This window comes from Furipterus horrens, unplaced genomic scaffold (assembly GCF_987537825.1).
Source record: "Furipterus horrens unplaced genomic scaffold, mFurHor1.1.pri manual_scaffold_3, whole genome shotgun sequence".
Taxonomy (NCBI): domain Eukaryota; kingdom Metazoa; phylum Chordata; class Mammalia; order Chiroptera; family Furipteridae; genus Furipterus; species Furipterus horrens.
The window spans coordinates 88,687,009-88,705,595 of record NW_028327173.1 but is presented as its reverse complement, the minus strand read 5'-3'; the positions used below and the strand labels follow the sequence as shown (position 1 = coordinate 88,705,595).

The 18,587-nt window shown below is 40.4% G+C and overlaps 1 protein-coding gene across 1 annotated transcript in view; it reads left to right on the top strand.

The window, feature by feature from the left end:
* F13A1 (coagulation factor XIII A chain) overlaps positions 1 to 18,587 on the top strand; it is a 206,373-nt gene that overhangs the window by 160,610 nt on the left and 27,176 nt on the right. Inside the window, exons 9-11 of the mRNA XM_090269844.1 lie at positions 1,306 to 1,409; positions 2,861 to 2,949; positions 13,940 to 14,093. Coding sequence (XP_090125970.1) covers positions 1,306 to 1,409; positions 2,861 to 2,949; positions 13,940 to 14,093 — 347 coding nt within the window. The remainder of the gene's footprint in view (positions 1 to 1,305; positions 1,410 to 2,860; positions 2,950 to 13,939; positions 14,094 to 18,587) is intronic.

Sequence of the window (18,587 nt, the reverse complement as noted above, 5' to 3'; positions counted from 1 at the left end):
TGGATATCACTTCTGCTGTGAAGTCTTTGCTAATGCCCTGAGAGTTTCCCACTGAGACCTATTGCACTCTAGATGAATTTCCATTGTAGTGTGCATCACATCAATTATTTTCAAAAGTCTGAGAGTTACCATTTTTGAGCACTTGCCAGACATAGAATGCCATACATTTATTATCTTGTTTAAGCCTCACAGCAAACTTATGAAATGTTTGAACAATTGGTTTATGTGTCTCATTTCTCCTAGATTGTGAGGCTCTTTATGGGAAAAAAAAAACCTATGTCTTGATCTTTGTTGAATTTCCAGTACCTTGCATGGTGTCTGACACATAATGGGTGCCTAATTAAATAAATACCTCTGAATTGAGCCAATCAAAGTTGAGCCATACTCAAAGAGAGATGGGAACATGCACAAATTACTAAGACTGAAGGACATTTAGGAAAAGGATGGATGGATGGTAGTTGGATCTGAAATTCATCAGTGCTATAAACAAAGACTGCTACAACTACTCCACCCTCCATTAAATTGTTATTACTATACAGATATTTTCTGCAGTGTGGATGGGTTCATGTGCTCTCATTTGTTTCTGTACTTTCATATAATTTCGATATTTCCAAGAACATAATAATACAATTCATAATGACATTTTGTTCCATGCTCTTGCCTCCAGGGGCACCTGTAAGTAGTGACAAGTTTTGCATGGCCCTTGGCTTGTGGGCTACCCACCCCGATAAAGAGTAAAGAGACATTCGTTCCAACAACATTTTCTTCTTGCTGAACAACAAATGGAAATTTGCCACAATTATGGAAAATTGTAGTCAGGAGTTAATGTTATAGTTTCTATGGCAATGGTCTAAACCCATAAACACAGGTGTTTTATTGCTTAATTGTTACAAGGGGTATGCTTTTTATAAGTCTAATATATATAAATATAAAAGTAGTTCAAACACATGTGTTTTTTGTTTCCAATTAAGTTTTCTTTTCTATCCCTTTAGCATGCAGTAAGTTCTGTTTCATTAGGCAGCAGAGAATGGTTAAGCTCAAAATTGTTTAATGTCCTAATTAGAATATATCTGGGAACCTTGAAACTGAGATCAGCTGGAGAAGAGTAATGTCCAGCCATGTGAGTGCCCCTAGGGGTACCAATGGGAAAGGATCTGCCCAGCAAACTCAAGGATTCCTTATTTAGTTTAATCCACTCCAATAATTAGTAGATGGCATATTCTCATGATTTTTGGCTACTTTTTAATTTTTTGGAGTATTGAATGTGATGGGAAATGGACTCTCACCCGAGTGGTGTTTTCCAAGGAATTATCACTGCTGGAATGAAGCCTGGATGACAAGACCTGATCTTCCTGTTGGATTTGGAGGTTGGCAAGCCGTGGACAGCACTCCCCAGGAAAACAGTGATGGTAAACTTGCATCCTTCCTTGAGGGAACTGTTTAACTACTGATCTTCATTTTGCTTTTATGATTGCCCTTGATGTGTGGGAAATACTCCCAGTGGGAACCAACATTTTAAACACGCTTCCTGTGCACATACACAATAGTAAGTACCTGCCAATCTGGATTAATTTCATTTCAATGGTTGGCTTTACCCTGATTATTTTATAGCTTTTAGGAAAAAAGCGTTAAAGTTAACATACATAATTCATCCACACCTGCTTTGATAAGCAGTTTTGAAGACAGGAGAAAAAATATCTGTGTAAACACTTTCACAAGGCTATTAAACATACTTCCATCCTCACTGGTATATAGTGGTAAGCAATAAGGCAGTAGAAAAAATAAAGGACTCAGAAAATTGGTGTTTTCCCAGAATATAATTTCTTTTTATATTGTATGATTTCTTATAAAACTTGAGTATGTGGGTGTTTGTCATCTAACTTGCCAACTATGCTAAGCAATGATTTGCAGCTATGACCGCACCCCCAGATTTTAATAAAATCACATTTATAAGTCTCTATTTATCTTTAATATTATGAGGAAAGGCAATGGCCTAGGGACATTATGTTTATTTCCTCAGGTGTTGATATGAGATATTGGTGTGTGTGTGTATATATACGAGTAAATATATATACATTCATTACATATTTATTTTAAAAACCCTAGTGGATTTTAAGGGAGAAATTCAACACTTTCTGGTGTTCTAGGTTATACAGGGTAGGGAGAAGTAGGTTTACAGTTACTTATATGGAAAACAATACAATAATTAATAAATAGTAATAGAATAAACTTTTGTGTACTCTCAACTGTAAACCTACTTTTGCCTCACTCTATATCATGAAGAGACTTTAGAGATAACTAATAATAGTAAATCTCTTATTAACTAGAGATAGTTGGTTACAATTTTAAAGCTTTGTAAATATAAACAAACATGGGCCTATTGACTTCCTCAGTGAGTATTGGACATTGGTCAATGTATGTAATTAGTGTCCAGATTCTCTTGGCATGTGTCCTCAATGTCCAAAACACAAAACAAACAACAACAGAACCCCTGAGGACACATCACCATTTCTAATATTCCAGACACCAACTATAAAAGCATAAATGTTATGTTAGCCAACAGCTTGGCAGCCACAGTTGAGTATATGTTTATACGTAAAGAATAGACACAGGAGTAGTAATTCCCTGCATTTTTTTTTTTCATGGCTTCAAATTTTTCTTTGAGGAGGAATTTCCAATACAACAATCTTGATTACACACATTGGTCCTCAGCCCTGCTTGACTTGGAAAACATTGGGCTAAATCTATGACAAATTTGAGGAACACTTGCCTCTGTAGAGCCACCTCAGTGCTATGCCCTGTCCTGAATCTGGACAGACTTGAAGACACAAACTCACCTCTTCTCCTCTGTGTGATGCAGGGATGTACCGGTGTGGCCCTGCCTCTGTTCAAGCCATTAAGCATGGTCATGTTTGCTTCCAGTTTGATGCACCATTCGTTTTTGCAGAGGTAAGTGGAAAGCCAGAGAAAGTGCTGCTTTCCTCCAGACCTCTTAACACCTAAAAAACTTTTAGAACATTTTCTTCTAAAGGTCCCAGGGATGTGGTATATGCTTTGTGCTTACAAAGTTAACGAGACATCATTCCAACCTCCAGGCTATTAATTCTAAACGCAGTTCTTGGCTAACATTTTTCTTTCCTGAATATTTTGAGATTATTTTCCCTCAAAAGCAATTGCTTTACTAACCACCACACTCTATGACTGGAATGAGTAAATATCTATTATTAATATGTGTCAGGCACTGTGCTATGGAGAATTCAGAGGTCTATGTCCTTAAGAAACTTGATTCTTGATGGGAGGTGGAGTACATAAACATATCAAAACTTAAATAATAATACAAGAGATGCTTTGGAACTGTCCGATGGGCAATGTAGGTGATAAACGATCTGCATTTATACATACAGATTCATTAGCTGAGAAATATGGACCAGGAACTGAAGTAGGGGAGCAAAGGCTGTAAGACTATGTCTAGGGTGGGAGGGTGACATGGGGACAGACAGTAATGACACCTTGGTGATAACCACAGTAAGATGAGCAGAGTGTTTCCAGAGCCCAGAAGGAGCATCCAGATGCTCCCTGCAGTAATTAGTGCCTGAGCTAAATCTTATTAGGTGATTAGTGGTTGTTCAGGCAAAGAGGGTAAGAAAGAAGCCAAATGAAGGAAAAATTGCAGAGAGAGAGGACAACTTGAACATTCAAATAGTGTGTGGGAGACATTCAAAACTATCTATGCATGCTCACAAAAAATGATGCATCAGCAGGTGTCAAAAGATGACAGCTAAAGGAAGTAGACGTGAGGGACTTAGGTCCTGAGAAGTGGGCATTTAATCCTATAGACAAGAGCATTATCTTGAGGGAGAGACATGAGATTTGTGGAACACAGACTGGATGGGAACACCATTGAGGTGGGTAGACCAGCTAGACAACTGTGACTTCACTCCAGAGAAGACCAGACAAATGGTAATCAAGAATGAGGAGGGGGGCAGGATTGGGAAATGTTGAGAAAGTACAAGAAGCATAAATATGTAGACAGCAAAAACATAAATGTGAAATATACAAAATAAATAGCGTTTCTTCTACCATAGCTCTCATCACAGTTTCTAGAAGCCTTGGGAGAACAGGCATACTGTATTTGGAATTTTATTTCATCAATTTCATCTTGGGATTTGAAGATTTATCCAAACCTCCCAGCTGCCATCTAATAGTTTATGATGCTATGAGAAATCACTTTAAAATCCACAAAGCCTTGTTTTTATGCTTTCATTATGCTTTATTGCTGCAAAGAAGGAGAGAGGAAAAACCTCCAGCCAAGAGCAAATTGTCTAATAGCTATTAATGTAAACACTTCTGCTATTATTAAATATATACTAGGGTGTTATGAATGTCATCAAGATTTGCAAATTATAATTACTCCACTCATTGTTGCAGACTTCTCTGGCAGAGTATACAGTCTACTGCTCTGGTATAGGCTGAACTCCAGGGCTGAGTCATTTATAAGAGATGTTTGAGCTGTTGAAAAGGGTATAAAGAATCTTTTCTCAATGGTACCTAAAGTACGACACCATGGGGGGGCGTCTCATGACTCAGGCTTTAGACTGCATCCTCTCTTCCCATTCTCACTTCCTGGCTGCATAAGCTTGCCTCTCACTACTTACCCCAAGTGGATCAGCTGGAGTCTGCCTTTTCTTGTGTCTCAGCATGCTTTCTTGGTCATTCCTTACTCATTTCTGGGCCAGAGCAAGCATCATGTTTATTGATGTTTTTGCTCTTGTTAGGACTTTGGTCTTCTTTAGTGAAGCACAACCCCAAATAAGAGGGGTTAAACATATTGAGTATCCTAACTCTGTCCCTCTTCCTCTCATCCTCCATTCTGAAAATTTATTGTGAGCACTTATAGATTCTTTCCAGGCCTTGAAACTTACTTATCTCCTCCTTCCTTCTCATGCCCTCAGTGCAGGAGTGAGTTTCTCAGTTCTGGAGGGCCATCTGCCTTTTCTTTTCTTTTCCTTTTTAAATATGTTTTATTGATTATACTGTTACAGTTGTTCCAATTTCCCTTCCCTCTGCTCCCCTCAACCTGGTGTCTCCCCTCAACCCGGTGGCCCCCCTCCCTCCAGGTGTTCCCCACTTTTAGTCCATGTCCATTGGTTGTACACATAGTTCTTCTCAACCTCTTCCTGTCTATTCCATTCCCTCCTACTATGCTTCTTAATTCCTTTACTATCTCCCTCCCTCTCCCCCTTCCCCCTCCCTGCTAACCTCCCCCAGTATGTTCCCCATACCTATAGTTCTTTTTCCACTCTCACTGCCTATTTAGTTTGCCTTTGTTTCAATTCCCTAGCTTCTGTTGTTGGTTCTTGTGATGCAGTTTTCATTTTAATGTTCATAGTTTTGATCCTCCTTTTTTTAAACCAGTCCCTTTAACATCTCATATAATAGTGGTTTGGATCTAATGAACTCTTTCAGTTTTATTTTTTCCTGGAAGCGCTTTCTCTGCCCTTCTATTCTGAATGAGAGTTTCGCTGGATAGAGTATTCGTGGCTATAGGTTTTTGATTATCATTACTTTGAATATTTCTTGCCAGTCCTTTCTTGCCTGCAGGGTCTCCCTTGATAAGTCAGTTGATAGTCTAATTGGGACCCCTTTGTACATGATTCTTTTCTTCTCTCTTGGTGCTTTTAAGATTCCCTCTTTATCTTTAATTTTTGACAATTTGATTATAATATGTCTTGGAGTGGTTCTCCCTGGGTCCAGTTTTTCTGGAACTCTCTGTGCTTCCTGGACCTGTAAGTTTATTTCCTTCCCCAAGTTCAGGAAGTTCTGCTTTATTATTTCTTTACATAATTTTTCAATTTCTAGTTCTTCTTCTTTGCCCTCTGGCAATCCTATAATCCATATGTTCAATCTCTTACAGCTGTCCCAGAGGTTTATGATCCTCTCACTTTCCTTGCTTTCTGTTTCCTCTTTCCACACTGGTTGACTGTTTGTTCCTTCCCTATGTTCTGGTTTGTTGATACAATCTCTGGATTTTATTTTCTTACCACTTGTCTCATATGTGTTTTTGTTCTTTTCAGTATGAGTGGCTTTCAATCCTTTCTCATCTTGTTCCAAATCTTTTGTTAATTCTGTAAGCCACCTAATGACTATAGCTCTGAATTGAGCCTCTGAAAGATTCGTATTTGTTCGTCTGTCAAATTCTTCACCTGTTGCCTGATGAGCTGCTTCACCAGGATTTCTATAGTTGTCTGCTTCATTTTGACAGATTTGTGTTTAGCTTTGCTTCTTGGGCAGGCTATAGGGGGCGGAGCCTGTGTACTCATCACAACTAGGTTTCTGGCAGTGATCTGCAACCTTTTACCCCACACTGTGGCGCTTTGTCGTCACTACCCAGCTACCGGCAACAATACGTGACCTTTTTCACCATGCCGTGGCGCTTTGTCATTACTACCCAGTGACCCGGTGGTGATCTGCAACCTTTTTCCAAGGCACTGTGGTGCTTTGTGTGGGGGCGGGGGTCCAAGATGGAGTCCTGCCATTATTCTCTGCTAGGAGACCAGAATCCATCCTCTCACCCTCTGGGCCTTGCCGTCCGAGGCAATGCAGGGGCTGCCTTTCCCAGTGTTGGGGTCACGAGCTGCTGGGTCTCAACTGCAGCTGGGATTGCTCTCCCTGCCGCTGTCCCTGGTGCTACCGCAAACAGCACCGCCTGCTTTCACTCTTCCTACCTGTCCAACGAGCACTGCTGGTTTATAACTTCATACATTGGGCTTCCGTGTAGTTTTATTTTCTGGAATTTCTAGTTATCTTTTGTTTTGAGGTAGTTGGATTCCTTTCTAGTTGTGGAGGGAGACCGAGTGTGTCAGTCTAAGCCTCCATCTTGGCTGGAAGTCCCATCTGCCTTTCCTATCCCCAGCTCATGGTGCCCTCAGCTTCCCAGAGAGGTGAGAGGGGAGCAGAATGGTCCTAAAAGTCTGGAGTCATCTTCTGGATTCTTGGGTTCACTAAGCTTTCAAGAATTGCTGCTTCTTTTCTAGCTTAGTTTCTTCTGGTTTGATCTGTTGTCTCCTTCATACTATCCCTCTTCAAACTTACACAATCACATGCACACACACACATGCATGCAAACACACACATATGCACTCATGCATACACACAAACACACACACGCACTCCTGTCTTCCCTCCCAGGCACTGCACTGGCTTTTGCAGTGCTGACCACTGGTTCCTGTTGCCCCAGAAGCTCCACCTTCCCAAGCCCTGGGCCATCAGTTCTCTGTGTCCAACCTGTGCAGTTCTTCCTCTGCAGGCTTTTTATTCTCAATTCAAATTTATTTATATTGTGACCACTTATTAGATACAGCCCATTTTTGGCATAATTTTTCTGATCTAAAATAATTCATCCATTCACTTAAATAACAGAAAACTTGGAAATCATATTGGCTTCTTTTCTTAATCTTCCTCAGTCATCTTGCCAGAAATACCTTTAAAAATTGTCATTCATCAACCATGTCTATAATCTTTATCATTACCCTTTGAGCTCTGCACAGCACTAAGCCCTGTGAAGTTGCCTGCTAATCCATCTTCCTCATCTACTTACCCCCTTTTTCTATCTATTCTCCATAAATCAGCCAGAATTTTATTTTCACAATGTAAATAAAAACTTGTCACTACCCTGCCTCCAAGTCTAATAGATTCCCACCACCTTTGAAATAAAATTGAACATAAATCTTTAATAAGATTTTCTGTGATCTGGCCCCTGGCTTCCCCTTCATCCCCACTCTTTGCTCATTTATCTCCAGTCACACTGACCCTCTTACTCTTCTGAAATCTTCCAAACATGCTTTCATTTTAGAGTCTTTACACGTACTATTCTTTTTGCTGTGGAAGCTCTTCCCTCCTGTATGTTAGGGGAATGTTCTGTTCCCTCCCTGAATCCTGGTCTCTGTTCAGGTCACCTCCCAGAGAAGCCTTCACTAAGCACCCCCTCCTCTGTTGCTTTTAATCCTTCTATCCTTCCTTAGTGTTGATTATTTCTCTTTATGTATTCTCATTCCTGAAAGCGAGCTCTGGCACATAGTAGTCATGAATAAATGCTTATTGAGTGAATGAATGAATCAAGCAAGCAAGCAAACAAAAGCTGACCTGAGTACACTGCTAAGAACAGTGTCTCAGAGAAATAGGGCCAGATGGCACCCCTAGCGCTGGTGGGAGATGAGATCCACAGCGCCTGGAAGCATAACCACTACAGGCTGCAGGAACAATGAGCACAGGGCTGACATAGGGCAGTTGAGCCAGGCAGGTGCCCATTGCCTCAATGTATCCTTAGGGGACCACCACTTTCTCTACATGTAGTTATCTCTACCTGGGAACAAATAAACAAAGAAAACTCTGTCATGGGTTCTGAAGAAGGTCTGCGTCCTTGCTGGGGAAGAGTGTAGCTTCTGGCAGTAGTGGACATATGTTTTCAGTCCATGAACATAAGCAGAAGTTTGCTGAGAAGCCCCTCTAGTCTTGCACCCCAGCCCACCTTTGTTTAGCCCCCGGGGCCTGCACCTCGGCAGAGGCTATGTGGGAAGTGCCTGTGTCTGATCAGGAAGCAAAGGTGTTGTATGCTGAAAATAGCACCAGATTTCAGGTTGGGATGCCCAGGCAGTACCTGACCATAGTCCATTCAGATATATGGGTAGGATAGATAATCACAAAGACTTCTTTCCATTCAAAAGAGATGGCCTTACATATAGGTTTTCACAAGTACTTACTGATCTATCTACCAGCTCTACAAGGATAGTATTAATAAACCCAGAGACATTCAGTAACTTGCTTAAAGTTACACAGCCTGGATCCAATATTTTTCCAGAATCTCCTGCACTTATGACTGTTCTAATGTAGACATGCAGTTGGTTTTGTGTGGGTACCTATCACTGCTGCTTTTTAAGCTCCTCTGTGACTCTTACATGCGATCAGGATGGAGAACCACTAGTGTAGTGTCTGAAACTGAAAAGAAAAGCTTGCAGGCTTCCTATTGATTGGAGAGAATACTTCTCCCTCCTCCCACCCCCAACATACACATGCCAAAGCCATTTCATATGTGTTTCTTCTCTCCTCTCTCCACAAGTGATAGTGCTGTTGGGCTGCCTGAGATTTTTGCCTACATAAATTTCCTAAGCTGTGCTCAAGGGGAGACAAGGATTTAGCCACTTTCATATTTAGCCTCATCTCCCTGGATAATTGTAAGCTGTTGTAAGGGCTCTTATTAAAAAGACATTTATCATTATTGTTGCTATAATTTGCAAGTGAAGGAGCAGCTGTTTGTGCTTACGTGACCTCTCCAAGAGGAAGAGGCAAAGTTCTCAGGACACTCATTTAAACGTTACTTAACTTCCTTTCTTTCTTTTTATTTTTATTTTATTTTTTTTTTTATTTTTTGGTCAAAATGACAAACATCCCCTAGGGGTCTGCTCTGTCATCTCCTGTCCTGATTCCCGATTTCACATTTTGGTCTTTCATGTCCTATGGCTAGTGCCCCAGTGCCCAGAGACTCTGCTGAGGAGCGGGGTCACCATTTTCTCCCCTCAGAACTGAGGCCCAAGCAGGGAAACATTTCACCATTCACGGTGGTGCTCATGGTCCTTCAGGGTGCTGGAGGAGAGGTCGTGAGCTGTGAAGGTCAAGAAATGTGCTAGGGGCTGGTTCAGGGCCAGAGTCAGGGAGCAGGCCATGAGCCAGCCCAGGGTTTGCACCTCTTCTCTACCAGTTCTCAGCCATGTGTCCACAAAGCTTTGCTGACCTTCTGAGTCATTGTGGCCTCATTTGTAAAACTGGGATAATAATGCATACCTCATAGTGTTGCTGTGAGGTTTAAATTAAATAATTTTAAAATGTCTCTGAAACATTGCAGGTACTTAATAAATGTTGGCTACTTACTTCTTTCTTAGTAGAATCAGATTTTATGTAAATTCAAAACATTTTGTGAGAAATAGAGGCTTTAAACCTCTTTAACCTCAGCTTTAAAATTTAAGACTATCATTAAGTTTCCCCATTAGATTTTTACTCTGTTTTGAAACTTACAAGTCATGCTCACCTAGATCTGATCTTACTCAGTCCTAAAATGTTGCTATAAAATTGGAAGGACAAGTTTAATTATTTTCATTTTATAGAAGCAGAGACTGAAGGTCATAGAGGATAGGGTAACTTTTTAAAAGTATGCATGCAAGGTCAGAATCCAAGTATCTTATAGCTAATTCAGTGTGTCTTTTGAATACATTCTTCAGAATATTTACAGGAACCGGTCCCTCTGCATATTGTAGCCTTCCTTCTCTCCATTTTTATGCTTTAATTATTTTTAGCTTTATTGGGGGTATAATTGATTTTAAATTGCACACATTTAATGTAAGCATCTGTGATGCCATCACCACAACCAAGGTACTACACATATCCATCATCTCAAGGAAACGTCCTTGTATTCTTTTGTGTTTTGTGTTTGTTTGTTTGTCTATTTGTTTTTTGGTAAGAACTCTTAACGTGAGATCCTTTAGTTCACTAACTTCTATGCATCTTTCAGATTTCAGCTTGGCTGTTACTTTCTAACCTCCCAACCCATCCTGCCCTGCCCCAGGTGCCCCCATAGTATGTAAACATCCCCCTGCAAGGTACACACTGTACTGTTTTGCAAGGGTTCTCAGACTTGGATAGCCAATAGAATTACCTTGGACCTTTTTAAAAAAGATAATAAATTTATGGTCCCACCTAAGACCTTCTTGACCAGACATCTATTTTTTTAAGTTCCCTCAGGTGATTTTTACACACAGAGTATTTCTTACTAGAGTATAAACCCTCTAAGTGACTAAATCTCTGCTTTTCATCTTCGTCATTAGGACTCCTGCACATTAAACAATGTTTAACAATGCTAATAAATAATTTATTATTTTTATTATTGATAATATTCATGAGTGTTTGCTCTATGTCAGGCACTATAATAAGGAACTTACATGTGTTTATTTTAGTTAATTCTTTGAACTACCCTGAGGAAGGAGCTATTATTGTCCTTTATAAAAGAGTAGGGAACAGAGGCTTGGAGAGGGTGTTGGCAAATACTTAATATCAGAGACAATTTTCAGCTGGAGTGCCTGATATAGCAGTGCAATTTGTGTTTCCTACATGCTTCTATGCTAATAAATGGAAAACCAGGAAAGTGAAGGTAAGGGACTCTGGGGGAATCAGCCTTCAGGCACAGATTTAGACATTGTCTCTCAAAAGCAGAGTGATGAGGCTGAACCTTGGAAGAGCTTGAGGGTCAGCCAGCATGGCCCCAAGATGTTATTTCCAAGTCCCACAGATAGCATGATTTAGTTGCTGAATCACCAGAAAATTGCCTGAATTCTGTCTCGATAGTCTAATATTATTTTTCAATAAAAATGCTTTTGGCTGCAAATAACAATTAAAATGTCTCAATCAGCAGGAGTTAAGTTGAATCTTTCTCATACAAGAAACCCTGAAGGTTAAAAGGTTAGTCTATGTTTTACAAACTACAGTAAAGCCTGACTGTGGGAATCATGGAAATCTCTGGGTTGCTCTGAAAGAAATGGGTGCACCTCAGCCCTGGAGTGTTCTGATGCCTCGCTTGTGTCACAGACAGGAAGTCACTGTAAGGCTAGACTATAGGGACAGAGTGGTTTCCTAGAGGCAAAGATGTTAGACAAAGGTGCAGTTTATCTCCCTATTGTTTAATCTATACACAGAACATATACAAAACACTAGGCTAGACCCAGAGGGAGGAGGAGTGAAAATTGGTCACAGAAATATTAATAATAACTTGAGATATGCAGATGGCACCATCTTGCTGGCAGAAAGTAGCAATGACTTGAAATGACTTCTGATGAAAGTGAAAGAAGAAAGTGTCAAAGTAGGACTGCATTTGAACATCAAGAAGACAAAAATCATGACTATAGAAGAAGTATGCAACTTTAACATAGACTATGAAGACACTGAAATTGTTAAAGATTTTGTTTATCTCGGTTCAGTCATCTATTCAGATGGAGTCTACAGCCAAGAAATCAAAGACGGAGACTCAAAGGGCATCAATAAAAGAATTAGGAAAGATCACCAAGAACAAAGGTGTTCCATTAGAGACCAAGGCTAAGATTATCCACACCCTCAAATTCCCAATTAATATGCATGGATACAAAAGTTTGAGAGAAAAGAAGGCTAACAGTAAAAAAATTATGTATTTGAAATACTATGCTGGAGGAAAGTTCTGTGGATACCCTGTACAATCAGAAAAATGAACAAGTAGGCTCTAGAGCAAATTAAGCCTGAAACATCACTGACAGCAAAAGTGACAAAACTGAAGCTGTCCTACTTCAGACACATTGTGAGAAGACAGGTTTCTTTAAAAAAAGGCAGTTAGGCTGAGAAAAATAAAAAGAAGTTGGAAAAGAGAGATACCAAGTATGACCTGGGCTGGCTACATAAAAGAAGTCATAGAAATGAGTCTACAGGAGCTGAGCAGGGCTATTGATGATAAAACATTATGGACATCACTCATTCACAGTCTCCAGGAGTCAGCGTGTAATGCACACAAGAAGTCCTCAAGTAGGTAGTCCCAAGGTTGGCTTAGCCATTTAACAGCACTGTGAAGCCCTCAAATTCTTCTTATCTTTCTACTCTACTGTCATTGTATTGTTAGCAATGTTGCTCTTCACTGTCTCAGGATGGCTAAAGCAGCTCCAAGCATCATTTACTTCACATGAAAACAGTCAAAAGCAGGAAGAGAAGAGCAAACTATCCCAAGTCCTTCTCTCCTTTTATAAAAAAAGAAAAGTCTTTCCCAGAAGCCACCCAACAGACATTCTCTTGCCACACAGCCCCTGCTAGCTTTAAAAAGTCTGGGAAAGCCAGTAACACACATGGTGCTCTTAGCTCTCTCTTAGGAAGTGGAATTTACCTGCAATAAAAGGAGCAAGGGGTGTGGGGCAGGGAATGACTGATGTTAGACCACCAATAGTCCCAGCCCTAAATATTCTTAATATAAAATACCTGATTGGACTTCCGGCCAAAATGGAGGCTTAGATAGACATGCTCAATCTCCCGCTACAACTAGAAAGGAATACAACTACCTCAAAACAAAAGATAACTAGAAATTCCAGAAAATAAAACTACATGGCAGCCCAACGTATGAAGTTATAAACCAGTGGTGCCTGTCCAGACGGGTATGAGGGGCGAAATTGGAACTGGAATGGAAAGGTTGGCTGGTGCTGTTTGCGGTAGCAGCAGGGATAACGGCAGGGGGAGCAATTCAGGCTGCAGTTGAGTCCGGGTACCTCGCGACCCCAATGCTGGGAAAGGCAGCCCCCCCATTGCCTCAGATGAAGAGGCCCAGAGAAGGGGACGGATCCCGGTCTCCCAGCTAAGAATAATGGCAGGAATCTATCTAAACTAAATAGGTAACGAGAGTGGAAAAAGAACTATAGGTATGGGAAACATACTGGGGGGAGGTCAGCAGGGAGGGGGAAAGGGGAGAGGGAGGAAGATGGTACAGGAATTACGAATCATAGTAGGAGGGAGTGGAATATACAGGAAGAGGTTGAGAAGAACTATATGCACAACCAATGGACATGGACTAAAAGCGGGGGACAACTGGAGGGAGGGTGGCCACCAGGTGGAGAAAAGCAGAAGGAAGGGAAATTGGGACAACTGTAACAGCAAAATCAATAAAACATATTTAAAAAATAAAAATAAAAATAAAATAAAATACCTGATCATTAATCTAGACTAGATTCCCTTTCAGAACAGTTTTATAGTGAGTTTAGCCCCACGAATTCAATGTTGTTGAAGAAATAGGTCAACTCCAGAGATTTTAGATGACTACACCATTGAGAGTTAGATATTTTAATAACAAAGACATTTGATGATGGCTAATGCTCTGTTTTCCCATTTTTAGGTCAACAGTGATCTTGTTTACATTACAGCGAAGAAAGATGGTACTCATATGGTGGAAGCTGTTGATACCACCCATGTTGGGAAATTAATTGTGACAAAACAAGTTGGAGGAGATGCCATGAAGGATATTACTGATACGTACAAATTCCAAGAAGGTAATTTACTATAATGAAATGATGATTTCTTTGCCCCAGTCCATTAGTACTTACCCACCATCCTATGAGCTGTGTCTCAGACAATGCACTGGTGTTTACAGCTTATGTGAGTCAGAGCAGAAGTATAAAACTCTCATGAATGAAAAACGAATCACACCCACAATTTTTCATTGTAGTTTTATTTGTATGTTTGCTTTAAGCAGAATCCCCCTCATGTGGCTTGTCAAAATGATTTGAGCCCTGGCTGCTGTGGCTCAGTGGATTGAGCATCGGCTTGTGAACCAAGTGTCGCTGGTTAGATTCCCAGTCAGGGCACATGACTAGGTTGCACGTCAGGTCCCCAGCTGGGGGCGTGTAAGAGGCAACCACACAGTGATGTTTCTCTCCTCTTTCTCCTTTCCCCTCTCTCTAAAAATAAATAAATAAACAAATAAATAAATTTCTCATTACAAGAAAAAAAATTTTTTTTAAGATTTGATTTTAAGTCATATCTACGTTAACAGCATATTAAAGAACAAAAATAATTTTAAATAATTCTATTAGAAAACATTGTATAACTAATGTAATTTTAGTTCAATAATATATAAAGTTAAATAACTACTCATATATATTTTAGTACTTCATAGACTATTCTTGTATACATTGTTCCTTGAATTATCTAATACAATATTAACAAGACAGTGCAATCTCACTAATTCAGGCCAATTAAGTTGAAGGCCCATTTCAATTATAAAACAATGACAAGGTGGTTTTTTAAAACTTTTATTGTGTAGAATGTCTTAAATGGAGCTGTTGAGTTCAATTCTCTCTTAATCACTACTGATTGCCTACTCTATGCCTGGGGTTGTGTTTGGTGCTGCATATCATCTCAGTGATCAGGACCCAATTTCTGTTCCTGGCCAAGTGATAGAATCATTATGCAGAGGGGCTTTATAACAAAGAAGAGGGACACTCCGTCCAACCAGGAGATTCAGAAAAAGCAAAGCTGTGTGAGAAAAATCACAGAGCATAGTTAAAGAAAGCTGGCCAGTGGCTTCCAGGAAGTGTGAACATAACCAAATCACAGAGGTGTGAAGCACCTGCTGTGCTCAGGGTCCTGCAGGTATTACTAAAGCATCAATCTCAGAGTGCCCCCTGGCTGAAGACAAGCTGCCCAAGGTCAACAGGGGACAGGAGATGAAGGAGTTTAGGTGTCTTGATGGGGATTGTGGAGTATATTTTATAGATGATTCACCATCAGAGTTCTTAGGAGTGGCATATATTTTAGTAAATGGATAAAAATGATAAATAATTAGCATATACCTAAATATTCATTGGTATTCCTGAAGTGCTGTGGAGTGCAGAATTTGCTTTAAATATTTTAGACACTCTTCGTGCCCTTATTTACAAAAGCAATTTGCACTATAAAGAGGAAGTTTGCCGAACTAAGAACTCTTATGCGTAGTATTAGAAATTCAAAATTTCTGTCACTGACCTAGTGAATTGTTGCTGTATTTCTGAAATGATTCATCCTTCTTTTCTGTTGGTTATATCATCCATTGTACAACATAGATACAAAAGATGGATTTTTTTTTTTTTTGCTTTTTCCTAAAAAGAGGGGGAAATAATAAATTTGAAGACATAGCAAGAGAAACAATCCAAAAAATATTTTTGTGCTAAAAAAATTAAGCAAGATAAAATAAACCAAGCAATGCCCTCTTGTTATAGAGTTACCAGCAAAAAGGTATGGAAAAGAAAAAGAAAAGTCCATTAAAAAAGTAAAAGAAACTAGCTGAAACATTCATTCACTCATTCAAAAACTTGCTATTTGCCACCCCCATATTTTCAACACTGGGTACAAATGGAGACATGAAGATCCCTGCCTTCACATCCAGCTGGATAGACCAGCAGGAAGCAAAACCTCACTAAGTTGTGGGATGCATGTCCTGAAAAGGGGGTGGGCAGGTGCTACAGGGCACAGAGAAGGGAGTCTCGAGCCAGAATCTTGGATCTTGGAGGACTTTTGTGATGGACTCACTGAGATAGAAAGACAAATAAAAATTGGCTAAGTGAAGCATGGGGAAGGAACTCTCCAGGAAGAGGCAGCAGGACAAGGATTGTGGATAAACTCCCTTAGAGTGGAAAAAGTCCTGACCAGACAAGAAAACAATACATAAGCCTACAGGGAGCGGTCCAAGCCTTCAGCTGTCTTGCCTAAACCACACAGCAGAATGCCATTAGCTATCAGCCGCAGAAGTGACAGTGAAATCCAGATAAGGAAGGAAGGACCCAAAGGCAGTCTACAAAAAGAAGTCATGGGCTTGTCCAGGGGTAGATACCAGATTAAAACAAATAAAATGTGCCAGCTTTGAATGAGGAAAACATTTGCAATCCAAGCCTCCGAAGTTTGGCAAGAAGGCAAGGCTTAGATAGGTGGACTATGTGGGTGTCTGGTCTAAAACAGAAGAGCCCCTAAATTTATATAGATAGTTATATGAGATACTTATCCTACTTCTAGGGTAGAGTTTGATCCCAAGTAGATGGATAATTAGTCTCTTAATCAAAGATGGCATATGCATTTCAAATTCCAGCTTTAGGAATGACCAAGTAGAGTACTATCTAGAGAAGGATGCTGAGGCTGCTCTCAAATATAGTGGAAAGAGTTAGTGATAATTGACATCTGTCATGGGCATCCAGGAAGGGGCTGCCAGCATTCGTGGCTATGCATTGGCCATGCCAATTCTCGTTACTGAATTACATATAATTTCTCTATTCACAGATTCTGAGTGAGGCCACCAAAACTTGGCAATGAGTAAAAACATAAAAAAGAAATTACCACCAGATTCAGGAATTCACTATTTTAATTAACTAAATTGTGTATAGATCATTTTTCACTTTGATGAACTAAAGCATAACAATAATTTTATATCTTTTATAACATAACTTTGAAAACCAGAATCCTTAAAAGTTGTTCTGTGGCAATGTGTCTTCTTTGTGATGGTGTCTAGATCCCATTTTCTCATTGCCCCATCAGTGTGCTCCATCAGTGATTCCCTCTGTCACTTGTATTTTTATCTCTCCTCTGTGAGCTTCTTCCCATTAGAATTTCAGCAGGCTCAAGTGCCACTATGGTTAAAAAGTATACAAACTCTTTTCCAACAATCTATCCCCTGTGCTTTCTTTCTTCTTTCCTCCATTGCCAGGTGTCTTGGGAGAGATGCCTGCATCTTTTCCTTTTATTTCTCACCTACCGTACCCTGAGTTCTGCTACCAACCTATCCTTGAAGAGCTTCTCAAGGTTGCCAAGACAACCAGATTGCCATGAGTAGTAAATGTTTTGCAGATCTCAGCTTGCCTGACCTTCCTACACTTTTTGAGGCTATTGCTCACTCCCAAGTCTTGAAATTTTCTGTTTTCTTTATTTCTGTGACACAAATATCTCCTGCTTCCATCCCAACTTGCTTGGTTCTGCTTTCTATCTCCTTCTGCATTCTAACCTTCCTTTTTCTTACTCTCTTGAAGGTCACTTCATTCTAGGCTCCCATCCTTGAGTTTCATGCTCACCTCCTTCACATTCTTTCTACACATACCCACATATACATTGATTATTACAAGGTCACTGACTCCAGTTTAGACTTCACTTTTCAGCTCCACGTTTACCTAACTGTCCCCCAGAAACTGGAAACTGAACCTTCCCAAATGTCACCTCTCCCACGTCCTCTCCTAACCCAGGTCTATTTCTCCTACACTTCCTACCCCAGTGAAGAGAACCATAATCCAACAAAGCTTAGCCACTTGAGAATCAGTCAAGCAGCAAATCTAAATGACGCCTCTGAAACAGCTCAAATTTATCTGCTCCTCTTTATCTCCATGGCCACTCTCTGAGAACCAGCTCGTATTATGTATAGAAAGCCCTTGCATAGTGCCTGATACCTAGAAAATGCCCAATAAAAGTAACTTTGCTACTCCTAGTAATTTTATTATTTCTATCATAACACTACTATTAGCTTGGGCTAGGATGTTTTTTCTCCTGGATACCTGCTAAAGCTTCCCAATTCTATCTGCCGCCCCCCAATCCTCTTTCCCTCATTCTAAACCCCGCATTGATGCCAAAGTGACATTTAAAATGTAAATCTGAGCCCCTTACTGCACTACTTAAAAGCCCTCACTCTCTTTAGCCATCTCCAGGGCATTGCAATCTGAGCTCTGAGCTTGGCCAAGCCTCTGCTATTTGCCTTCTTGGCCCCCTCACGCACCTCCTAACCACGCCCACAGGTATCATAAGCTACAGCCAGGTGAGCTGCTGAGAGTTCCTCCAGCGAGCCAGGCTCCCACCTGCCTCCAGGCCTCTGTTCTCACAGTGTGGGGAAAACCCCTCTGAGAAGTCTTACCTGCCCCCAGGTGCTGTTGAGTCTCTCCTATGTTTCCTGCATCACACAAAACCATCTGCCCCAGCAACTGTGATAGAGGTAGGTATGGTGATCCCTCTTCACTGGCCCCTTAGACCCTTAAGGA